The 20,287-nt window shown below is 39.5% G+C and overlaps 1 protein-coding gene across 2 annotated transcripts in view; it reads left to right on the top strand.

Annotated features, from left to right (window-relative positions):
- The window catches only part of PARD3B (par-3 family cell polarity regulator beta), a 725,193-nt gene that overhangs the window by 363,873 nt on the left and 341,033 nt on the right, over positions 1 to 20,287 (top strand). For both annotated transcript variants that reach the window (XM_075069989.1, XM_075069988.1), the window contains exons 7-10: positions 2,571 to 2,696; positions 10,716 to 11,074; positions 15,581 to 15,720; positions 16,804 to 16,932. In XM_075069989.1, coding sequence (XP_074926090.1) covers positions 2,571 to 2,696; positions 10,716 to 11,074; positions 15,581 to 15,720; positions 16,804 to 16,932 — 754 coding nt within the window. The remainder of the gene's footprint in view (positions 1 to 2,570; positions 2,697 to 10,715; positions 11,075 to 15,580; positions 15,721 to 16,803; positions 16,933 to 20,287) is intronic.

Here is a 20,287-nt window from a genome sequence, read left to right as displayed (position 1 = left end):
CAATTACATGGAATGTTAGACTAGTCTCGGTGACACCCCAGGTTTTTAATCCAGTCTCAAGCAAGTACAGTTTTCTACCTGAAATCATTCCTATTTGCTGATTTAGTGCTTAGCATAGGGCTTAGCATTCTGCGGGAAGGACATCAGCATCTCTCAGGCAGAAGTCTGACTCTTCTTTATGTAATTTACTTTGCACTTCTACAACACTTTTTCTGTTTGAGCTTCTGAAAACACTTTACGAATCTTAATGTAGTAAACCTCACAATACCCCTGTGAGGTAGGAAATTAATATTGATCTCATTTGTCATGGAAATGAGGAAACTGTGGGTCAGTGGGGATTTAATTGACTTGAGAAACAATGTATAGGAAGTCCATAGGAATACAACCCAGATCTCCTGGCAAGGGTTTTTCAAAATTTTAATAACAAATGCACACTGCCCCTCCACCTGGATCACTGTGGTTTGGAGCGGTTCAAGAAATCCTAGGCCTCAATACAGGCAAGATTAGCCTAATTTCTTGGTTTCTTTGGACTTGACTAGAAAGAGATTATTCTTTGTGCATGTCATCCCTTCGTCAGCAGAAATGGGCTTCAATTCCTTGCAGCAATGCCTCTCAGAGCCGACTTTAGGCCGATTCAGACGACTCCTGGGAATCGGGCCCCGCGTCTTAGGCGCCTTTTAAATTCTCCGGGGTCTTCCATGGCCAGGCCCTGCTCCCCTGACCAAAGTGCTGCCGGGAGCGCAGCTGCCCCGCAGCCCTGCTCTCCCCACTGGAGACCCTGCCGGAGCGCGGCAAGTTGCCCTGCGGTCCCAGCTGGAGCCCTGGCCGGAGTGCGGCAAGCCGCCCCGCTCTCCCGGCTGGAGACCCTGCCGGAGCGCTGCAAGCTGCTCCGCGGCCCCGGCTGGAGCGCGGCAAGCCCCACTCTCCCAGCTGGAGCCCTGGCCGGAGCGCGGCAAGCTGCCCTGTGGCCCCGGCCAGAGTGCGGCAAGCCACACCGCAGCCCCACTCTCCGGGCTGGAGACCCTGCTGGAGCGTGGCAAGCTGCCCCGTGGCCCCGGCTGGAGGGCGGCAAGCCCCTGAGCCCCGCTCTCCCGGCTGGAGCCCCAGCTGGAGCACAGCAAGCTGCCCTGCAGCCCCGCTCTCCCGGCTGGAGCTCCAGACCCTTTAAATAGCCCCCAAAGCCCTGGAATAGCGGGGGGCTCTGGGGGCTATTTAAAGGGCCGGGGCTCCAGCTGTCTCTGCCATCCCGTCCTTTAAATAGCCGCCGGAGCACCGCAGCCCCCATGTATTCTCCAGGGCTCCCGCAGCTATTTAAAAGGTCCGGGGCGGGGTAGAAGCAGGGGAGCCCTGGGCCCTTTAAATAACCCCCAGAGCCCTGGGATAGCGGGAGGCTTGGGGGCTATTTAAAGGGCCGGGGCTCCAGCTGCCTCTGCTGCACCCCCTGCCCTGCCTGCACCAGCCCTGTTCCCCCCTGCCCGCAGCCAGCTCTGCACCCCGTGCCCACAGCCAGCCCCTGCCAAACCCCCTGCCCTATCTCCAGCCAGCCCCTGCCACAAGCCTGGCCACTGCACAAAGCCACCCACCAGCACACAGCCCTGACCCGCACGCGGCCCATGCACACCATCGGCCCACTCCAGCATCAAACTACCCCCTGCCTGTCCCTCCAAGCCAATCACTGCATCCCTGCCCTACCTGCAGGCTAACACTACCATCCAGTCAAGCCCCTGCCCGGCCTCCAACCAGCCCCATGTCCCACTGCTTGCCAAAAACAAGACTGCAAAGTTCACAGGGAAGTAAACACCTGCAACCTCTTCAATGAAGGGGGCAGGGAGCAGCTGGGACCCACACAGTGCACAAACCCAGGGAGTGGCAGGGGCCACAAAAAACAATGTGAAATGCGGTCGCATATAATAAGCAATCAACAGCATATATGATGCTATGTACCTAATATATAATTGTATTATTTATATAGTTATGGAAAGTAAATAATACATGGAAGAAATGAGAGGCTTTTTTTTACACTTTTTTTTTTTAGTCATCCCTGCCAGGGCCCCACCAAAAATGTTCGAATTGGGCCCCACACTTCCTAAAGCCGATCCTGATGCCTCTTTATTTTGATCTAGTACAATTAGAATCACTGTTTTGCACTTATCTTTAACCTTTTCCTTGTAATTGATTCCATCTTATTTGTTAACATGTATCTATCCTGCATAAATTCTATCCTATCGTTTTGTCTGGAAAGATGGGGCTGGTTCCCCCCTCCCTTTCTCCAACCCCAGATTAATGCAGTTAGAACTTTTTGAAGTGTTAAGAACAGTTACCAACAGTGTCAGCAGACTAAAATTATACTGGCTGGTTTTGTATTCTTTTTGGAGTCCTTGTTCGTTAATGGAAAATAAATTTTGGAAATCTCTCCTTTAGACTAATGACTTAATCTGATGTGATTAGTAGACTGTAAGGAGAACTTTGTTCCTTCCTCAGTAGAGACCAGTATCTATTTGTAATTATTATAAATGTCTTGTATACAAATCTAATATGGAATAATCATCAGCTTTATTATTGCTTTTCAGGATTCTAGGACTCTTTATCCGTGGCATTGAGGAGAACAGCAGGTCCAGGCGTGATGGTCTTTTCCATGAAAATGAATGTATTGTGAAAATTAACAATGTGGACCTTGTAGATAAAACCTTTGCACAGTGAGTGCTACTTAATTACTTAATTGATTCTGTTAACCACCAGAATTTTCTATAATGCTGTACTTATTGAGGTGATTAACGTAGCATATTGCAAGTAAAATACCATCAAATATGTATATAACTAAAGCATCATAATTCTCTTTCATGAAACTTCCAAATGCAGTAATATATAGTTCCCATCATAGACTCAAATCGTAGAAATTATAATATTGGAAAAACCTTCACCTGTCAGTGAAATAGAACTTCCTACGATGTATTCTAAATTGTTTTGTCCATTCCAGTTTTAAAGAATTCAGACAATGGAACACTACTTGCGATGAGATACTATTCAGTGTTAGGAAATTTTTCCTTAGCTCAGTGCTTTTGTATTTTATTACTCCTTATTGCATGCCTTTGGAACATCCTAAATAAATCCTCTCCCTCCTTTGTGTTTACACTTCTGAAAGTTATTGGAGTTACATTATCACCTACTAGTAATTGTTTAGCCAAACAATACTGTGTAGATTTAGTTTGCATAACTTATTTTTAAAAGTCAGTCCCTTCACCCCCACTTACATTTTTTACCTATCTTTTATTTCCTTCCAATTTTTTGATAACTTTCTAATATTAATGTATCCAAAACTGAACATATGGCATTTTTGGTGGTGCCCACAACTTCTGAGAGTGTGGTGTTTCTGTAAATAGTTAAGAAAGAGAGAATCTCTTGTGCTACAACTCTTTTCAGGTGTCTAAAAATGGTTAAAAAGTAATGATTTCTAACACAAAGTGTATAGCAGTTGAACTAAGTTGCAAGGCTAACTTTAGATTAAAAGCATAGGGTAGTAAGTTTTGTAGTTTTGAGTTAAAATCTGTTGACGTTATTGTCCATCCCTACCTGGCTTATGTAACAGAATACTTTGGATAATCTGTGCATTCAAGAAGATTTTTTTCTAAAATGAATAGCCTTAAATTTCATAGTCACAAATATTTGCTTAAAATAAATAGTAATTTATTTTTATTTTTAATCCCTATATTAAAAGACATGAGTGATACTCATCAGACAGCAAAATCTGTTGAGGGCTCTGGGGAGTTGATGCTTAACATAAGCCAAATGCTCCGTGTTTATGCTCAATGAAAAATTTCAGTGTTACATATGAATATGTGCAGATCTACAGTAGTTTGATTAAAAACAGTGCTGATCTTATGCTCTAGTAGTTAAGGTTTTTGTGGGGTCCCTCCCACTTTTTCCCTGATTTGTACATGTTCAGAATATCTGATGATAAACCTATTCCATGGTACACTTTTTTGTTTTGGTGATTGGTTAGGTTCTGACACTTGTCAATCTTTTCCCCCCTGCAGTGGAAAATAGTTTCTACATCATAACAGAGTTCCATGGCCCCATGCATCCCCTGCTCTCACCTGCCAAATGTTCACAGACGATGCTAGGAAAATCTGGTCACTTCAGCTTCAAATGAGCAAAGTGTATGCTTAAGAAAAATCCTTATTCAGCATGTTTAAGCACATGCTTAGCTAGAAGTATCTACTCAGGTGCTATTGTAGTTAATGGGACTTGGGCATTTGCTTAATTTTAAGGACCACCTTAAGTGCTTTGCTGAATAGCTATGGACTGCTGAATCAAGGCATTTGTCCCATAAAACTGAAATGCTGAAAAAAGTTTTAATGCTACATTTGAGTGCTTCTGCATTTCTAGTCCATGCCAGAGAAGGGAAATTTTGAGAAAAGGGAAATTTAGGCAAGAAAAACAGTAGATTGAAATGTGATGTGTAAGGTTAAACATAACAAAACTCCATCAACCTATATTTGTATTTTCATATAGCTATTTTTAGTCTACTACATAGGTAGATATTTTTGGTGACGTATTATACAGGTAAGAATACAAGTATGCAGATGTGTTGCAGTACGATTGTAGATGTGGTCCAGCATTGTTGTACACAAGTACACATACTGGTATTTGGTGCAGTGGTGTTATATGCTAGTAATAGATCAATAAGTAATTGATGTAAAGCTTTTATATTTAAATAATGTTGGTATTTGTTGCAGACTAGTTTTTGCAAAATCAATCCCTTTTACTTATTTAGTTATCAATTATACCACTAAATAATTTTATCCCTAAATTGTCAAATGAATTTTAAGTTATGGGGTTGTAACGTAAAGGCCAATGGTCTTACCTAGCAGCTAGTGTTCTGTTAAGAAAATAAAATATATCTTTCTCAAGTGATTTTTTGCGTTGATCAAATTATTTTTTGAATTTTTGAATAACTGTGTAGATGTTTGCAGTCCCCTTCCTGCCTCCTCTGGAACACACTATAGATTTTGAATGCCTCTAGGCCTGTAGCGATGTGGAGAATTTCACCCTCTGATTTCTCTACAATACTGCTTGCTTTCTGGAATACTTGGAAGCACTACAGTAACTGTCAGTTCTCGGTCAGTTTCCCTTTTAAACTGAGAGATTGAGACTTGCTCAGTTTTTGCTAAAGATTTAATTTTCTTCTGACACCATGTAACGTACAAGAGTAAGATAATAGTCTTTACTTCCTGGCCCCATCACCTGAAGTGAATCAGGGGTACAAAAGTTTGATGCCTCTGTCAAATGACAGGGGTTTAAAATCACTTGTTGCGTTGGCTACTGATACAGAAAGAGTAATCAGTTTGACTGTTATTAGTGGTAAGGTCGTGGTTTCTCCTCCTGATTACAAAGGGTCCTTTAATAGTTAGCACAGACTGTAGTGATTACATGTTCTTTTTCAGTTTGTCTATTTTAGATGGAAGTTTTTGAATACTGCTCTGAAAGGTTGCTTTTCCTCACTAGAAGGCAATTTGTTGTAGTTTCATGTTCATAATGGTTTTGTACATCTCTACCGCGAGTCTCCTTTTTCATTTAGTGTTATTAAATTCATATTTTGCTGGATTCTGGAGATCTTAGCACCTCTTTTGGTTGAGTCTTTGGCTTTTATTTCTTTAAGCATGCATTTGGGGGCTCAAAGAATTTGACTTTCACTGCCCATTACATTTTTCTTTAAAAAAAAAAAAAAAAAAAAAAAAAAAAAAAAAAAAACCGGGGCGGGAGGGGGCTGGCAGTTATTTTCCCCTCAGGTCCTGCTTCTAGGTTTCCTACAGATTTATTAGTGTTCTCACCATTATTTTTAGTTTGAGAGAGATCTCCTATTTCTCTCTCTCTCTGATATGTTTAAAATATGCATCTCCTAAAAATGAGCTTTTAAGCCACCATATAGTGCATTGTCAAGTGGCTGTGTGCAATGATTTGAGAATGGGGAGTGGTCTGAGATAAATTAAGTGAGGATTTTACATTCTTCAATATCTATTAGCTAGTGGTTTAGGGATGAGAAAGAAGTTTGTTTTGAAATAAACAATGTATGGTACAGAAGCAGGCATAACCTTCAACTCTGATGCCTGATGGACTGAGAGGCATAGTTCTTTCACTACTGTAGTTAAAGCATTTTTGAGCTTTATCTTGTGTGTGTATAATAGAGTTGGGGCACTTTTAAACTCTTCTGCCCAGATTAATCTAGAGAGAGTTTGGTCCAGAGATCCCTTTCAACATGTCTTTGAAAAATTGTGAAGGGATTTTTATTAGTAAATATGTAAAATATACAGTGGTTGTGCTTTAAAAACTGCATTGCACCGTCAAATCTGCCTTAAATAACTTAACTTTAGTATTTCTTTTATTTCCTTATTATAATAGGCTATGTTGTAAATACTGACATAAGATTGTCTAAGGAAATTGGCGAGTTTTTAAATGTGGCCACGCTGTTTAAAATGGGCAATTGTCTATCATCAGTTTCTCCTGGTACTAAGATTGTTATTGAATTGCAAGCATTGGCTTGGAGTAGTATGTTTTTGTTAATGAGATAGTCTGCTCTTCTTTTACATGTAGCAAGAATAGAACATTTCTTCTACTCAGGGCCAATTTGTGGGTTTGTTGTTGTTTTTGTTTTTGGCATCTCCATGCCCGGAGCTGTGCTGCTGCTACAGAGTTCTGCTCTTCCATATTTGTTTTGGAAGCAGCTATGCACTTTCCTCTTCCAGGTCTCTGGAGAACGCTGCTGGAGAAATGCTGCGCCCCATCATCTTTCCCACTACAGTTCCTCTCCAGTTGTGAGATAACTGTTTTAGTCAGCGTTCTCCTTTAGAGTCTTGCTTCCTACTCCTCCTCACCCAAGAACTGTCTTCCTTGTGTTGACTCCAACTTAGGAGTTTGCAAGTGGGCAGCATTCCTAGCAGCCCAGAGATCTTGCCAGCTTCACAAATCCCAATTCTTATTCAAAGCATAGGAAAATAACTGTGATGTTGCAAATCTTACTGCATGTTTGCTGTTGACTTTTGAAAGAGGATTGCTTTACTTTGAAATGTATAGTTATTTCTGTTTTCTGTTGGTAGAATAAATTCATAGCTGTAAACAATTTCCAAGTATTCAGCAAGACATGTAGAAATATTGTACAGTGTGACCCCTAAGCACCCTGTATTCAGACTGTAAACACTATTGTAGTAATCTTTGAACAAAATATGACTTTGAGGTACCATTTGAAAACTGATAACTCTCTGATTATTAATATTGTGTGATGTATGCACATGGTGTGTATTAAGACTTTTGAATATACACTGGAATTAAAGTGTGTTTAAACTGGGCAACGCAAGTATGTAGGGACAGAATTAGAAAGGCCAAGGCAGAAAACAAGATTAAACTAGCTAGCGACATAAAAGGTAAAAAGAAAACATTCTACAAATACATTAGCAGCAAGAGGGAAGACCAAGGACAGGGTTTGCCGTTACTCAGTAAAGCGGGAGGCTGGAGGCAGAAATAATAACAGAAAATGTGGAAATGGTAGAAGTGCTAAATGATTTTTTGTCAGTTTTCATCAAAAAGTTTAGTAGCAATTGGACATCTAACTTAATGAATGCAAATGAAGATGAGGTAGTATCATAGAGGAAAATAAAGAAAGAACAAGTTAAAAATTACTTAAGACAATTTAGATGTTTTCAGGTCACCAGGCCTAATGAAATATATCCTAGAATACTCAAGAAGCTGACTGAGGAGATATCTGAACCATTAATGATTATCTTCTAAAAATCATGGAAGATGGGTGAGATTCCAGAGGACTGGAAAAGGGCAAATATAGTGCCAATCTATAAAAAGGGGAATAAGCACAACCCGGGAAATTACAGACCAGTCAGTTTAAGCTCAGTGCCTGGAAAGATAATGGAACAAATAATTAAGCAATCAGTTTGCAGAAACATAGAAGATAATAAGGTGGTAAGTAACAGCATGAATTTGTCAAGAACAAATCGTGTCAAACCAACCTAATAGCTTTCTTTGACAGAGTAACAAGCCTCGAGGATGTGGGGAAGCAGTAGATGTGGTATATCTTGACTTTTGTAAGTTTTTTTTATACTCTCTCACATGACCATCTGATAAACTAGGGAAATACAACCTAGATGGAGCTACTATAATGTGGATGCATAACTGATTGGAAAACTGTTATCAGTGGTTCATAATCGAGCTGGAAGGGCATATCAAATGGAGTTCTGCAGGGATCAGTTCTGGGTCTGGTTCTATTAAATATCTTCATCAGTGATTTAGATAATGGCATAGAGGACAATACCAAGCTGGAAGGAGCTGCAAGTGCTTTGGAGAATAAGATTAAAATTCAAAATGGACTGCACGAACTGGAGAAATGGTTTGAAGTAAATAGGATGAAATTCAGTAAGGACAAATGCAGTATATTCCACTTAGGAAGGAACAGTCAGTTGCACACACAAAATGGGAAATGATTGCCTAGGAAGGAGTACTGCAGAAAGGGATCTGAGTGTCATAGTGGTTCGTAAGCTAAACACGAGTTAACAGTGTAACACTGTTGCAAAAAAAGCGAACGTCATTCTGGGATGTATTAGCAGGAGTGTTGTAAGCAAGATACGAAGTAATTCTTCCACTCTAGTCCACACTGATTAGGCCTCAGCTGGAGTACTGTGTCCTGTTCTGGGCGCCGCATTTCAGGAAAGATGTGGAGAAATTGGAGAAAGTCCAGAGAAGAGCAACAAAAATGATTAAAGGTCTAGAAAACATGACTTATGAGGGAAGATTGAAAAGATTGGGTTTGTTAAGTCTGAAGAAGAGAATACTGAGGGGACATGATAACCGTTTCCAAGTACATAAAAAGTTGTTACAAGGAGGAGGAAGAAAAATTATTCTCTTTAATTTCTCAGGATAGGACAAGAAGCAACAGGCGTAAATTGCAGCAAGGGCGATTGAGTTTAGACATTAGGAAAAACTTCCTAACTGTCAGTGTGGTCAAGCACTGGAATAAATTGCCTAGGGAAGTTGTGAAATCTGCGTCATTGGAGATTTTTAAGAGCAGGGTAGACAAACACCTATCAGGGATGGTCTAGATAATGCTTAGCCCTGCCTTGAGTGCAGGGGACTGAACTAGATGACCTCCTGAGGCTTCTTCCAGGCTTCCGATTCTATGAACTATTTCAGGGGGACTGGGTAAACAGGTCTGCTTTAGACAAAGAAATGTATATTTGATTATCTGATCAGCCTGGTTTTCAGGCAAAGACAATGAAGATCCATTTTTACATATTAGAGTTATTAGGCTAACAAATAGGGGGGAAAGAGTATGGAGCTTTCTTCACCACCAGATTCCATGTCACCTTACTCACAGCTTGAATAAACTTTATGTTGTAGGGAGGGGGTAGCCCTCAGAAGGACCCACTTTAAAGTTTTACTGGTCTGTAATGACTGGGGCAGCTGAACATGAAGTGACAAGCAACTGAATCAACTGATTTATGCAATACTATTGTATTATAAAAGTATACAGAGTGAGGTCTTATCTTTTCTTCAGGTCTTTTCTGAAGTGACAAACTGGTGGTTAATATTATTGTGAAATGTATGGATTAACACTATATGATGAAATATGGATATTTAATGATACTATGCTTTAAAGTCTATGGCCAAACAGGGAGAAACAGGTTCCCTCTCAGACAGGAGAGAAAGCAGCTATTTACCTGTCTCCTATGTATATTAAGTATGGTGGAATGAAAACAGTGGAAACCCCCTTAATGTACAGGGGAATGGGAAGTCCAAAGGAAGGGAAAAACAGCATGCGTTCATCATGCCCCTTGAAACAAAAGCATTGAACTTTACAAGATTTAAGCAAAAATAGAAGCCGTCTTTGTCATCCCTCACTAGACAGAGATCAGAGGCCAGAGCTCTTGCAAGATGAGAAGTATGGGTTCTTCAACCATGGAGGGGTTGAAGTCTCTGGAAACTGAATATAGTTGACACTTAGGAAGACAAGGGAAGCCAGTGCTTTGTCTTCTGTGGAAGGTCCTGAGGGAATGTCAACCAGGGTTGGAAAGGAGAAAGACTGATGAGGGAAACCATCTAGAACAAAACCTATAACTTTCTAGATTAAGTTTTAGACTTATGTTCATGTTTTCACTTTTGTTTGTATGTAGCCTTGTCTAGCTTTATTCCTTCAAATTGGTATCACTTAACCTATGTCCAGTTGTTAATAAAATGGGTTCGTTTTCACTCTAAACCAGCTCAGTTGTGTGTTTGTAGGGAAGGGTATATTTACCCCAGTTAAGTTAATAAGCTGTGATGTGCTTTTGTGTCTTTAGAGGAACAACAAACCTTATTGTTTCTCTGAACTGTCCTGGAGAGGGCAGGACTTTGCAGAATACATGGTTTTGGGAAAATTTGGGACTGAAAATGTGTTGGGGTCACCTTGCAAGTAGTAACTGAGGCTGGTGGAAGTCGGTGTGAGGTTGAAGACAGGCAGCTAAGGTCAGAGCTGCTGAACCAGGGTGTGACTTGCATGCTGATAGGCTGACTGTGAGTGGCCCAGTCTGGAAGCTGCAGCAGAAAAGCATTGTAAGGCACTCAAGCTGGTAGGCAGGCTGTGACTCAACCCTTTACTGGTCTGCATTACTCCCCAAACCCTGTGACACACAGATTTTCTGGTTTTGATGTATCTGTTTTCATGCCTTTCTTTAAAGGGCTCAGGATATCTTCCGTCAGGCAATGAAATCTCCAAGTGTCTTCTTGGAAGTGGTTCCTCCATATAATCGTGAACAATATGAAAAGTCTGTCATTGCTCCCCTTTGTTTGCTCGCAAATGATGAAGGAGTTCCAAAAACAAAGGTTCCACCTCCTGTTCTTACGAAACCAACTGTGAAAACACTAGACCTCTCTGGAATGAACAGCCTGGAGACAGATCTGCAGGCAACACTACAACATGCTAAAAGCCCCAATCTCCCAAGGTTGGGTAAGAAACCATCTTCGCCATCACTGTCTCCTCTGATGGGCTTCAGCAACAAGAAAAATGCAAAGAGAATAAAGATAGACCTTAAGAAAGGTAAAGGATAAACAATGAGCAGAGATGTAATGTAACAATTACATCTTCTTTGTATTAGTACCTTAACTTTTAACTGAACTAGTGGCACGGGGCCAGCTGAGTGTTTAAACAGTTTAGTTATTGATATTTTAGTAAAAGATAACACAGTGTTCCGAATACATCACTGGGGACTCTTGCCACATTTTTCTACCCTGTTTTGTTTTTACATGCTGGTGTGACATCATTGGGGGAGGAAATTCAAATAAGATGATGCTGTTGCATTCTGCACTTAGGAAAAATGAGCAGAACAGGAAAAACAAATACAAAATTTCCATGGCTTTGTAGTTAGAAGATCCAGAGGCCACATAATCTGAAGTGAAGAAGAAACTGTATAGAGTGTGCAAGGGGGATAGTTTAAAAGAATGATAAAGTAGAGCAAGTACATGGGATGCAGCAATTAAATCTGAGAACGTGCAGTGCAGCCCCACAGATTAATTGGAGTGGAGCTTTCAGGCATTTCCCTGTAATTCATGGATTTTGAAGCCAGAAAGGACCATTATGATCATTTGGTCTGACCTAATAAGTGGTTCATGATAAGTAACATAGGCCAGAGGAGTTCCTGTTATGAATGCCTGGATCAAGTCCAGTAGTTAGAGCACATCTTTTATAAAGACATCACGTCTTGATTTTAAAATGTCCAGTGATCGAGAATCTCCCACAACCCTTGATAAATTGTTTTAATGTTTAATTGTTCTCACTGTTACAATCAGCACCTTATTTCTAGTTTGAATTTGTCTAGCTCCATCTCCCAGCCATTGGCTCTTGTTATCCCTTCATTTGTTTAACTGAATAATTCTTTATTCTGCCAGTGTAGATACTTATGGGCTGTGATCAGGTCATCCCTTAACTTTCTCTTTGATAAGCTTGAGTATCTCACTGTAAGCAGGGCGGCTCCAGGCACCAGCTTAGCAAGCAGGTGCTTGAGGCCCCCACTCCGGAGTGAGGCGGCATGTTCAGGTATTCGGCGGAGGGTCCCTCACTCCCTCTCGGAGTGAAAGACCTCCCGCTGAATTGCCGCAGATCGCAATCGCGGCTTTTTTTGGCTGCTTGGAGCGGCAAAAGCCTTGGAGCCGACCCTGACTGTAAGGCGTGTTTTCCAGTCTTTTAATCAGTCTTTCAACTTTTCTCTGAATTTCCTCCAATTTAACATCCTTTTTTGAAATGTGGATACTGCAACTGGACAGAATGTTCCAGTAGTGGTTGCACTAATGCCCAATACAGAGATAATATTAACTCCCTTTTCCTACTTGATATCCCTCGGTTTATATATCATGACCCCCTAAGTCCTTTTCACAATCATTGCTTCGCAGGATCGAGTCCCCATCCGGTAAGTAAGGCCTCTGTTCTTTGTTCCTAGATGGTATGACCTTATATTTGGCTGTATTGAAATTTGCCTTCACTTACTTTGCTAAGCAGTCCAAATCTATCACCTTCATTATTTACCAGTCCCACACTCTGTGTCATGTGCAAACTTTATCAGTAGTGGTTTTATGTTTTCTTTCAGAGCATTGACAAAAATATTAAATAGCTTAGAGACAAGAACCAATCCCTGCAGGACCTTACTGGAAACACACCCTTTTGATGTTGATTCCCTATTTACAATTATATTTCGCTATCAGTATGCTAGTTTTTAATCCATTTAATATGTTCCATGTTATTTTTTTAGTATTCTATTTTTTAATCAAAATGTAACGTGATACCAAGCCAAATGCCTTACAGAAGTCTAAGTGTATTTATCAAGCAAACCTATTATCTCATCAAAAAATGATATTAACTTGGTTTGACAAGTTTTATTTTCCATAAACCCATGTTAGTTGGTATTATAAAAACATTAATTCTTTATTATTCAAGTCCCGCATCAGCCATTCTATTATTTTACCTGGGATTACTGTCAGGCTGGCAGGCCTACAGTTACTCAAGTCATCCTATTTACTCTCTTTAAATATTGGTAAGAGGTTATCTTTTTCTGGTCCTCTAGAACATCTCCAGTGTTACAAGTCTTACTAAACATAAGCAGTTAACGCTCAAGAGAGTTCTTTGGTCAGCTCTTTTGAAACTGCTGATTTAAAGGTGTGTAACTTTAGCTGCTGTTTAACATTCTGTGTAATTATTGTTGAAATGGAAAGTGTTCCATGATCGTATGATAGGAATACATCATCTGGCTTTTTCAAGTACAAAACAGAAATTTTGTTTAACACTTCTGTCTTTTCGTTATTATTACTGACAAGTCTACCATTTCCATCCAATAATGGACTAATGTCATTGTTAAGATTTCTTTTATTTGTGATGTTTTCAAAAAAACACAAAACCCTCTTTCTTATCATGCAGTCTCTCTGCTGGCCATGTATTTCTGCTTGTGTCCTTTTGCATCCCTTATCAATTTTCAACAATTCCTAGCAAATAACTTCTATTTATTGTTATCAGTGCCTCGTTTTTTACGTTTATTATAAATGGGGTTGTTTTTGTTCTGTTTATATTGCTTCTTTTTTGCTTCCCTTTTGAACCAGGCTGAGGTTTATTTTTTATTTTTAAACTGTCATAGCCTGCTTTCTCGATTTGTGGCTTTTTGGGCATCGAGTAAAATGTTCTGAAACAGTTCCCAATTATCATTCATATTTTTATTTAAATTTTTCTCCCAGCTGATTTGGTTCATAATTGTTTTCTGCTTTGCAACATTGGCTCTTCTAAATTCTGTTTACACATAACAAATGTAAAATAGTCATGATCACTTGAATTAAGCTACCACTAATTTTTAGTTCTGTGATGTATTCTTCTTTAGCTGTCAAGCTGAGGTTCAATATAGAATTCCCTTGTTATAGCTGCCACACTTTTTGTGTTAGGAAATAGTCATATATGACTTTTAGAAATTGCAAGGATGTTCTAATACTGGCAGCATGAGAACTCTAGTATATGTCACCCAAATTTGAAATCACTCATGTTGAGTTTTCACTATATATTACAGATGGGTGCTTAAGGAGACAGTCGTCGTCTTCTCTCTTGATTTGGTGGTCTGGAGCAGACATGCATTAGCACCAGTCTTGTGCTTTAACTGTTAAAACATTGATCCATAAGCATTCAAGATTATTTGCTTCCAAAGTTGTCAGTGGCTTGGAAATAGGCAATCCCATCATGACACAGAGTGCTACTACTCATTCCTTTTTGCACACTTGATCCTTCCTTAAATAGGTTATAACCAGAGATGTTGACATTCCGATCATACAAATTTTTCCATCATGTTTCAATAATATCAACAAGGTTGAATTTATCCTCATAAATGAGCAATTTTAATTGCTTGTTTGTTACCCACACTCCTAGAGTTGATGCACAGGCAATTAAAATTTTTCTTCTCTTGGTGCCTTGATTAATTTGTTTCGTGGCATCTTGATTTTGCGCTAAATAAATGTTCATTTGTTCGTCGTTCCCGCGCTTCACTCACTCCTTTTGTTGTTAAACATCCTGCTGTTCCCTAGAAGCTTGGTTCGCCTTCTGTTAAAATGGAGGCTATCCAATCTGTACAACCACTCTCTCCATAAGAGAGAGGTCAGTGTTCCTCACGATTAAAACCTGCTACCTTACACTACTTACTCAACAGTTCTCTGCCAGAATCTCCTCCTTTCTGTCTTCCTTCACTCTTGGGACAGAAAGGATCTCAAGAAAAATCACTTGGACATGGCTCCTTCAGCACTCTTCCAAGTTCTCTGAAGTTGTCTGTAACTTGTGAGATATCATGTGAAGCAGTGTCTTTAAAGCCAATATGCAGGGCTGGCTTTGATAACTTCAATCTCCCAGACCGTTGCAAGACCGATGAAAACCTAAGTGTGCATAGATTTCTGCTTAAGATAATATCGAGTCATTCCGCATTACTAAGACTTAAGTACAGTTTTCCATACCCTTTGAATGGTATAAAGTTTTTGTGCTCTTCATCACTGTCACCATATTTCTGCCTTTAATTTAATTTTGAGCATATTTTGGGTAACAATCATGTCATTGATTATAGGCACACAATATGGTGTCAGTCAATCCCTCTTCCTGTATTTGTGCTGCTTTGCCTAATTTTTTTACCATAATTTTCTTTGCTTTACACCACTATGCGCAAACTATTTTATGAGATGATTTGACTCTAAAGGATTAATATCTAAAGCAGTCCCAAAACTACCTGGGAAAGAGACGTTATATTTAGAGTGAGCCCTCCATTTAGTTTCTGATTGGAACATGGGTAATTCAAAACTATTTTAGTTCATGCATATTAAAAGCAGGGTCTGAACCTGTCTCTTCTGACAGTGGCGAAATACTTACTCTTCTGGTCTTCCATGAAATCATGCTCAATGGCTGAAGCAGCTTTCATTGAAATCTAATCTAAATGCTTGCTCTTGATACCTATGTTTTTAAATTTTACTCTTCCATTATTTTAATTAATATCATTTTCTTGTTGAAATTTACAATGAGCCTTCTCTATCTGTACGCTAGGTCCTGAAGGACTTGGTTTCACTGTGGTTACCAGAGACTCTTCAATCCATGGCCCTGGTCCTATTTTTGTGAAGAATATTTTGCCAAAGGGGGCAGCGGTCAAAGATGGTCGTTTGCAGTCAGGAGACCGAATACTGGAGGTTAGCAGAACTGGGAATATCAAACATCCGTTCCTTTCTCACCACTAAAGATTGTTTATTGACTTTTAAAATATATGTTTTATATATATTCGTATTTTCTATAATTACTAGTGACCAACATAGCATGGCATGTTCCTAATTTAAACTCCATATTTCCCCATATTGTGTGTTGTTTGGTTTTTTTAAAAGTACCATGCTTTCATACTGCTTGTTGACTTAAATATACAGTTCAGAATCAGGTGCCTATGAAAATAGTCTTGCAAGGCATTCAAACAAGGGAGAGCTGATAAAATGGCTGCCTGATTTTGAAAGTAGATACATCAACTGAAATAATATTCAAGAATCTGTGTATTCACTGTGAATGTTTTTCTAATGCATATTTTAAATCAGTTGCATTGTATTTTCTCGGTTTTAAATGTTCATGCTTGTATGACTTATGAACTCATTATCTATGGGGCTATTTTTACTTGCTAACCTCAAAGAGCGCTAATGTAAACAATATTACTTACCTCTTGTTTAGTGGTTTTCATTTTCAAAAAGCTTTTCAAACTGATTAATCTTTACAAAACCCTGCCAGGTAGGTATTATAAATCCCCATTAACAGATGGTGAAAACTAGCAAAGAGGATAAGTGATTTGTGCAGGCCTGAGAGGAAACTCGCGGTGGCAACCAAATTAAGAGCTTGGGTGCATGGCTCTGCAGCGCAGATTACAGGGGTGTGAATTTCATCACGCACTGAAGTGTTGCTCTGTAACTGCCCTATATAAACCTTGCTAGCATGAACTCACAGGTGTCTAATTTGCAGTAATGTAGTCCCAGAAGACTACATCAATGCAAGCTAGGTACTTTGTAGTTCCCACTAGCAGGGTCTACACAGGGCAGTCACAGCTCAACAATTCAGTGCGTGCAGCAACTCACGGTCCTGTGGTCAGTGCTACAGGACCATGCAGACAACCCTTAAAAGTCAACATTTCTTGGTTCTCAGACCACTGAACCATACCTCTCCCAGTTTAGAAAATCAAAGACAGCACTTGTTAGTCAGAGTTATTGTTTGTTTGTTTGTTTCCTAATTACGTCCATTAGGTGAACGGCAGAGATGTCACTGGCAGGACCCAAGAAGAACTAGTGGCTATGTTGAGAAGCACTAGGCAAGGGGAGACTGTCTCTCTGATCGTGGCTCGGCAGGAGGAAGCCTTTCTGCCTCGAGAGCTGGTAATGTTCTTTCTACTATGCCCCATCAGACTAGTTCTCTGTGTTTAAAAATTGACCTAAGAAATACAAGTAAACTGCCGCTGGATGAGAAGCCAGTGAAGGGCTATTATTTAAGGCTGGTCTTGGAGAAGTATTTATATTTAATTTTACTCATTATTTAATACAGTTCTTTGGAATTTGATTTTCATCCCAGAAGTGACATCATAGGCATAATTCACAAGGGAATACTGTAAATGAATTATGCGAGGATGAGATTGAGCATGGCTGAAAATAAAGTACTCTTTTTTTTATGCTTAGGGTTTTGTTTTAAGTTTGAGTGTATATGGTGAATTTCATTGCTTGTGAAAGTAATGGACTAATGACACTGGTTGGTGACAGGCTCTGAAGCTTGCCTACACAATGCTGACAGTGCCTCTAAAACATCCGTTGTTCAGTACTGGGCATCTCCTAAATTGGGCATACCAATTGTGGCAAATTGTGTGGCGGTTATATGTGCTGAAGGGAAAATTCTATAGTAGGTCTCAGGGCTGATAGGGGAGAACCTTGCTTTCTTGGCAAACATTCTAATATGTGTGAACTGTTCTTAAGCTGTTTAACAGATTTCACATTAATTTACTAAACCAGTGTACTACTGTCAAATAGCAGTGCTTTGAGAAACCTTGAATGTGAAACCATATTCCTTTCCACCCTAAATATTCAGAGGAGGAGTCCATTAATGTAGAGATACATACTTGTTTCCTCTCAAAGAAGGCCATCTCTTTTCCCTTATCGACTGATGCATATATTTGTCTTTTCAGTGAGAGCGCTGCAGGATAAAGGAAGGACAGCACTTCCTGCCTTTGTCTCATTCTGTTTTCTCTGAAGAAAACAAATGGCCTTTCTTGTTTTCTTTCTTGAAGAACTTCGCTTTTCCCTGTTAGCACCATCTCCTTTTGCAATCCACTTTGGTATGTTTTCTCATACTTTTCCTCTTGTTTCCTTGTTATCACTTAGTCCTTGTTGAGCAAAGTGTGTGTGTTGCCTGCAGCCCGATCGGAGGCCCTGGAATAGGTTAGTTGCTGTGTTGTGACCCTCTCTGTCTTTCTGCAGCTGCTAGCCACTGCTTCCTGTGCATGTACTCCTGATGCAGAGCCGCAATGAAGTGTGCTGAGCTAATCTATTTTTGTTTTAATTTTCCTTTTTGCTTGAGCAATTATGTAAGGGGGAAAATTAGTGATGGAATGCTATCAAATCCATCCCAGGTTTATTAAAGAGATAACATTGCTAATTAGTGGTTCCCAGAGCTGCCAACCATGCTGACCTTGGTGAAACCCTATTTAGAAAGATCCTGAGCTCTAAATTCACTGTATGTATGGGCATGAAGGCGAGAATTTCTAAATAAATGTACGAACCTGTCCATCATATTTAGGATCAGAACTCAAATGTAATTCTCCTTCTTCATCTCCCCAATTTTTTTTAAACAATAAAGATAAAGGGGAAAAAAGCAAACAGTTGTGTTATGTAAGTTAGAAAATACCATTGCTTGAGAAGTGTATGGGTTTTTTAAGTGTGCAATTCTTTTTATTTTTTTTAACTATTTCCGTGTCTATATCTTTCCCACCTAATGTTATGTTTTCTGCTTTGCTGTTGTATGTCAGATTTTCCTGGAAATCACAGCAATCTCTGGTGGGTAAAAGAGGCTGTAGAGATTTCTAATGTATTTATAATTTCTATCTGCCAGGCTTGCTTGCTAGTTAATTTTAGACCCTAAAGCAAGGATTAGCTATATTTCATAAGTTACGCCTTACTGGCAAGATTGAGACCCAAAAGGTAACCACATTTATCCTTCACTTAAATTACTTTCTCTATGAGAGTGATGCACAGATGGCCCTCAGAGCAATAGTGATGACATGTGAATTCTAATACAGTACTGTATTCCTTGTAAACCCATTGACTTACCATATAACGTATTTTAATACCTGAAATTTGTATTGGGTGCTTTTAAGGAACATGTCCTTCTAATTTAGAAATCTTTCAGTAATATCTGCTTGGTAACTTGCTATAGAAATATGGCTTACAATAATGCTTGGCTACCAGATGTTCAGATTAATGCGATGTTTGATGGAAGTCATATGGCATCTGAAAATAGTCTCAGCGGAGATTTAAAAGGAATCAAAACTACTTGATATGCCTTTTTTTGTTGTTTTTGATTTTAAGGTTGAATTAGAGTAATTCTCTGCCACTTAACAATACATTTTTGGTGGCAGAGGATTAGAAGAGAAGAAAGAATTAGAGGATTAGAAGAGTAGGAGAAGAAAACACAAACAAAATAACTTAGAATGTTTGTTTTTAGGAGGAAAGTAGATGGTTAATCTAATATTTGCTAAGGATGATTTTAGCTACAGGCTGAGACCCTGTGTACTGCATGTAGAATACGACCCAAAAGTTTGTTGTGGTAGTGGTTGTAACAATAGAGTAGATGCTGCTACAGCAAACCGGTTCTTCATTTGAGCAGTGCTCTGAATATATGAGTTCACTTCAAGTTGTTGTTGATGATCTCAAAATATCTGAATTGTTTGGCAACCTTGCTGTTGAAAGGTCCAATTCAAACACTCTGTGTCCTCCTGGCAGACTGTGTCTTTCACAGTCTCCAAGACGTGGTGCAAAACATCTTTATTTTGTTTATCATTCCATTGTTTGTTTAAACATATTGGCTGCTTCAAGCACTAGTCCCGATAGAAATGAGTAAAATAACACAGGGTGACATTCTGGTACCTGTCCCCTAACAGTAGTAGAGTTTGTTATAAAGTAAGGTAATAGGGAGGGTAAAACACAGCCTCTTTTTATGAAGGTTTGCCCTCAGTAACATTTCAACTGTATTAGATTGCATAGGAGCACTGTTTGAGGGTGTTGCCATTCTGATCTTATGCTGATAATTTGCTATCAAATATAAAAATTAGATATTGAGAGCAGTAAACCTTTATCCTAAGTGTCTCTTACTGCTGGTGTAGGTGAGGGGATGTTGTAAAAAGAGGATATTATTGGATTGCAGAGGATTGGGATTTAGTTATACTAACCCTGTCAAAGTTAACATCGGAGAGCTGTATGATTACATTGATTGTCCATTATAAACATTAAATAAAACCTAAAGCATGCTCCTTGAGTTATTGTCATTACTCAAAAAGAGAATAAGGAGCTCTTATGAGATTTTCTTATTGAAGCAGATGAGGAAAGTAGAATTTGGGCCAACCACAGACTGTCCAGTTAGCCAAAAGGCACTAGGAATTCCTGCCACTTGTTAAACTGCCTAGGGAGGTTGCGGAATCTTCATCTCTGGAGATATTTAAGAGTAGGTTAGATAAATGGCTATCAGAGA

Source organism: Chelonoidis abingdonii, chromosome 10 (genome assembly GCF_003597395.2).
Source record: "Chelonoidis abingdonii isolate Lonesome George chromosome 10, CheloAbing_2.0, whole genome shotgun sequence".
NCBI lineage: Eukaryota > Metazoa > Chordata > Testudines > Testudinidae > Chelonoidis > Chelonoidis abingdonii.
This window is presented reverse-complemented; position numbering and strand designations above follow the sequence as displayed.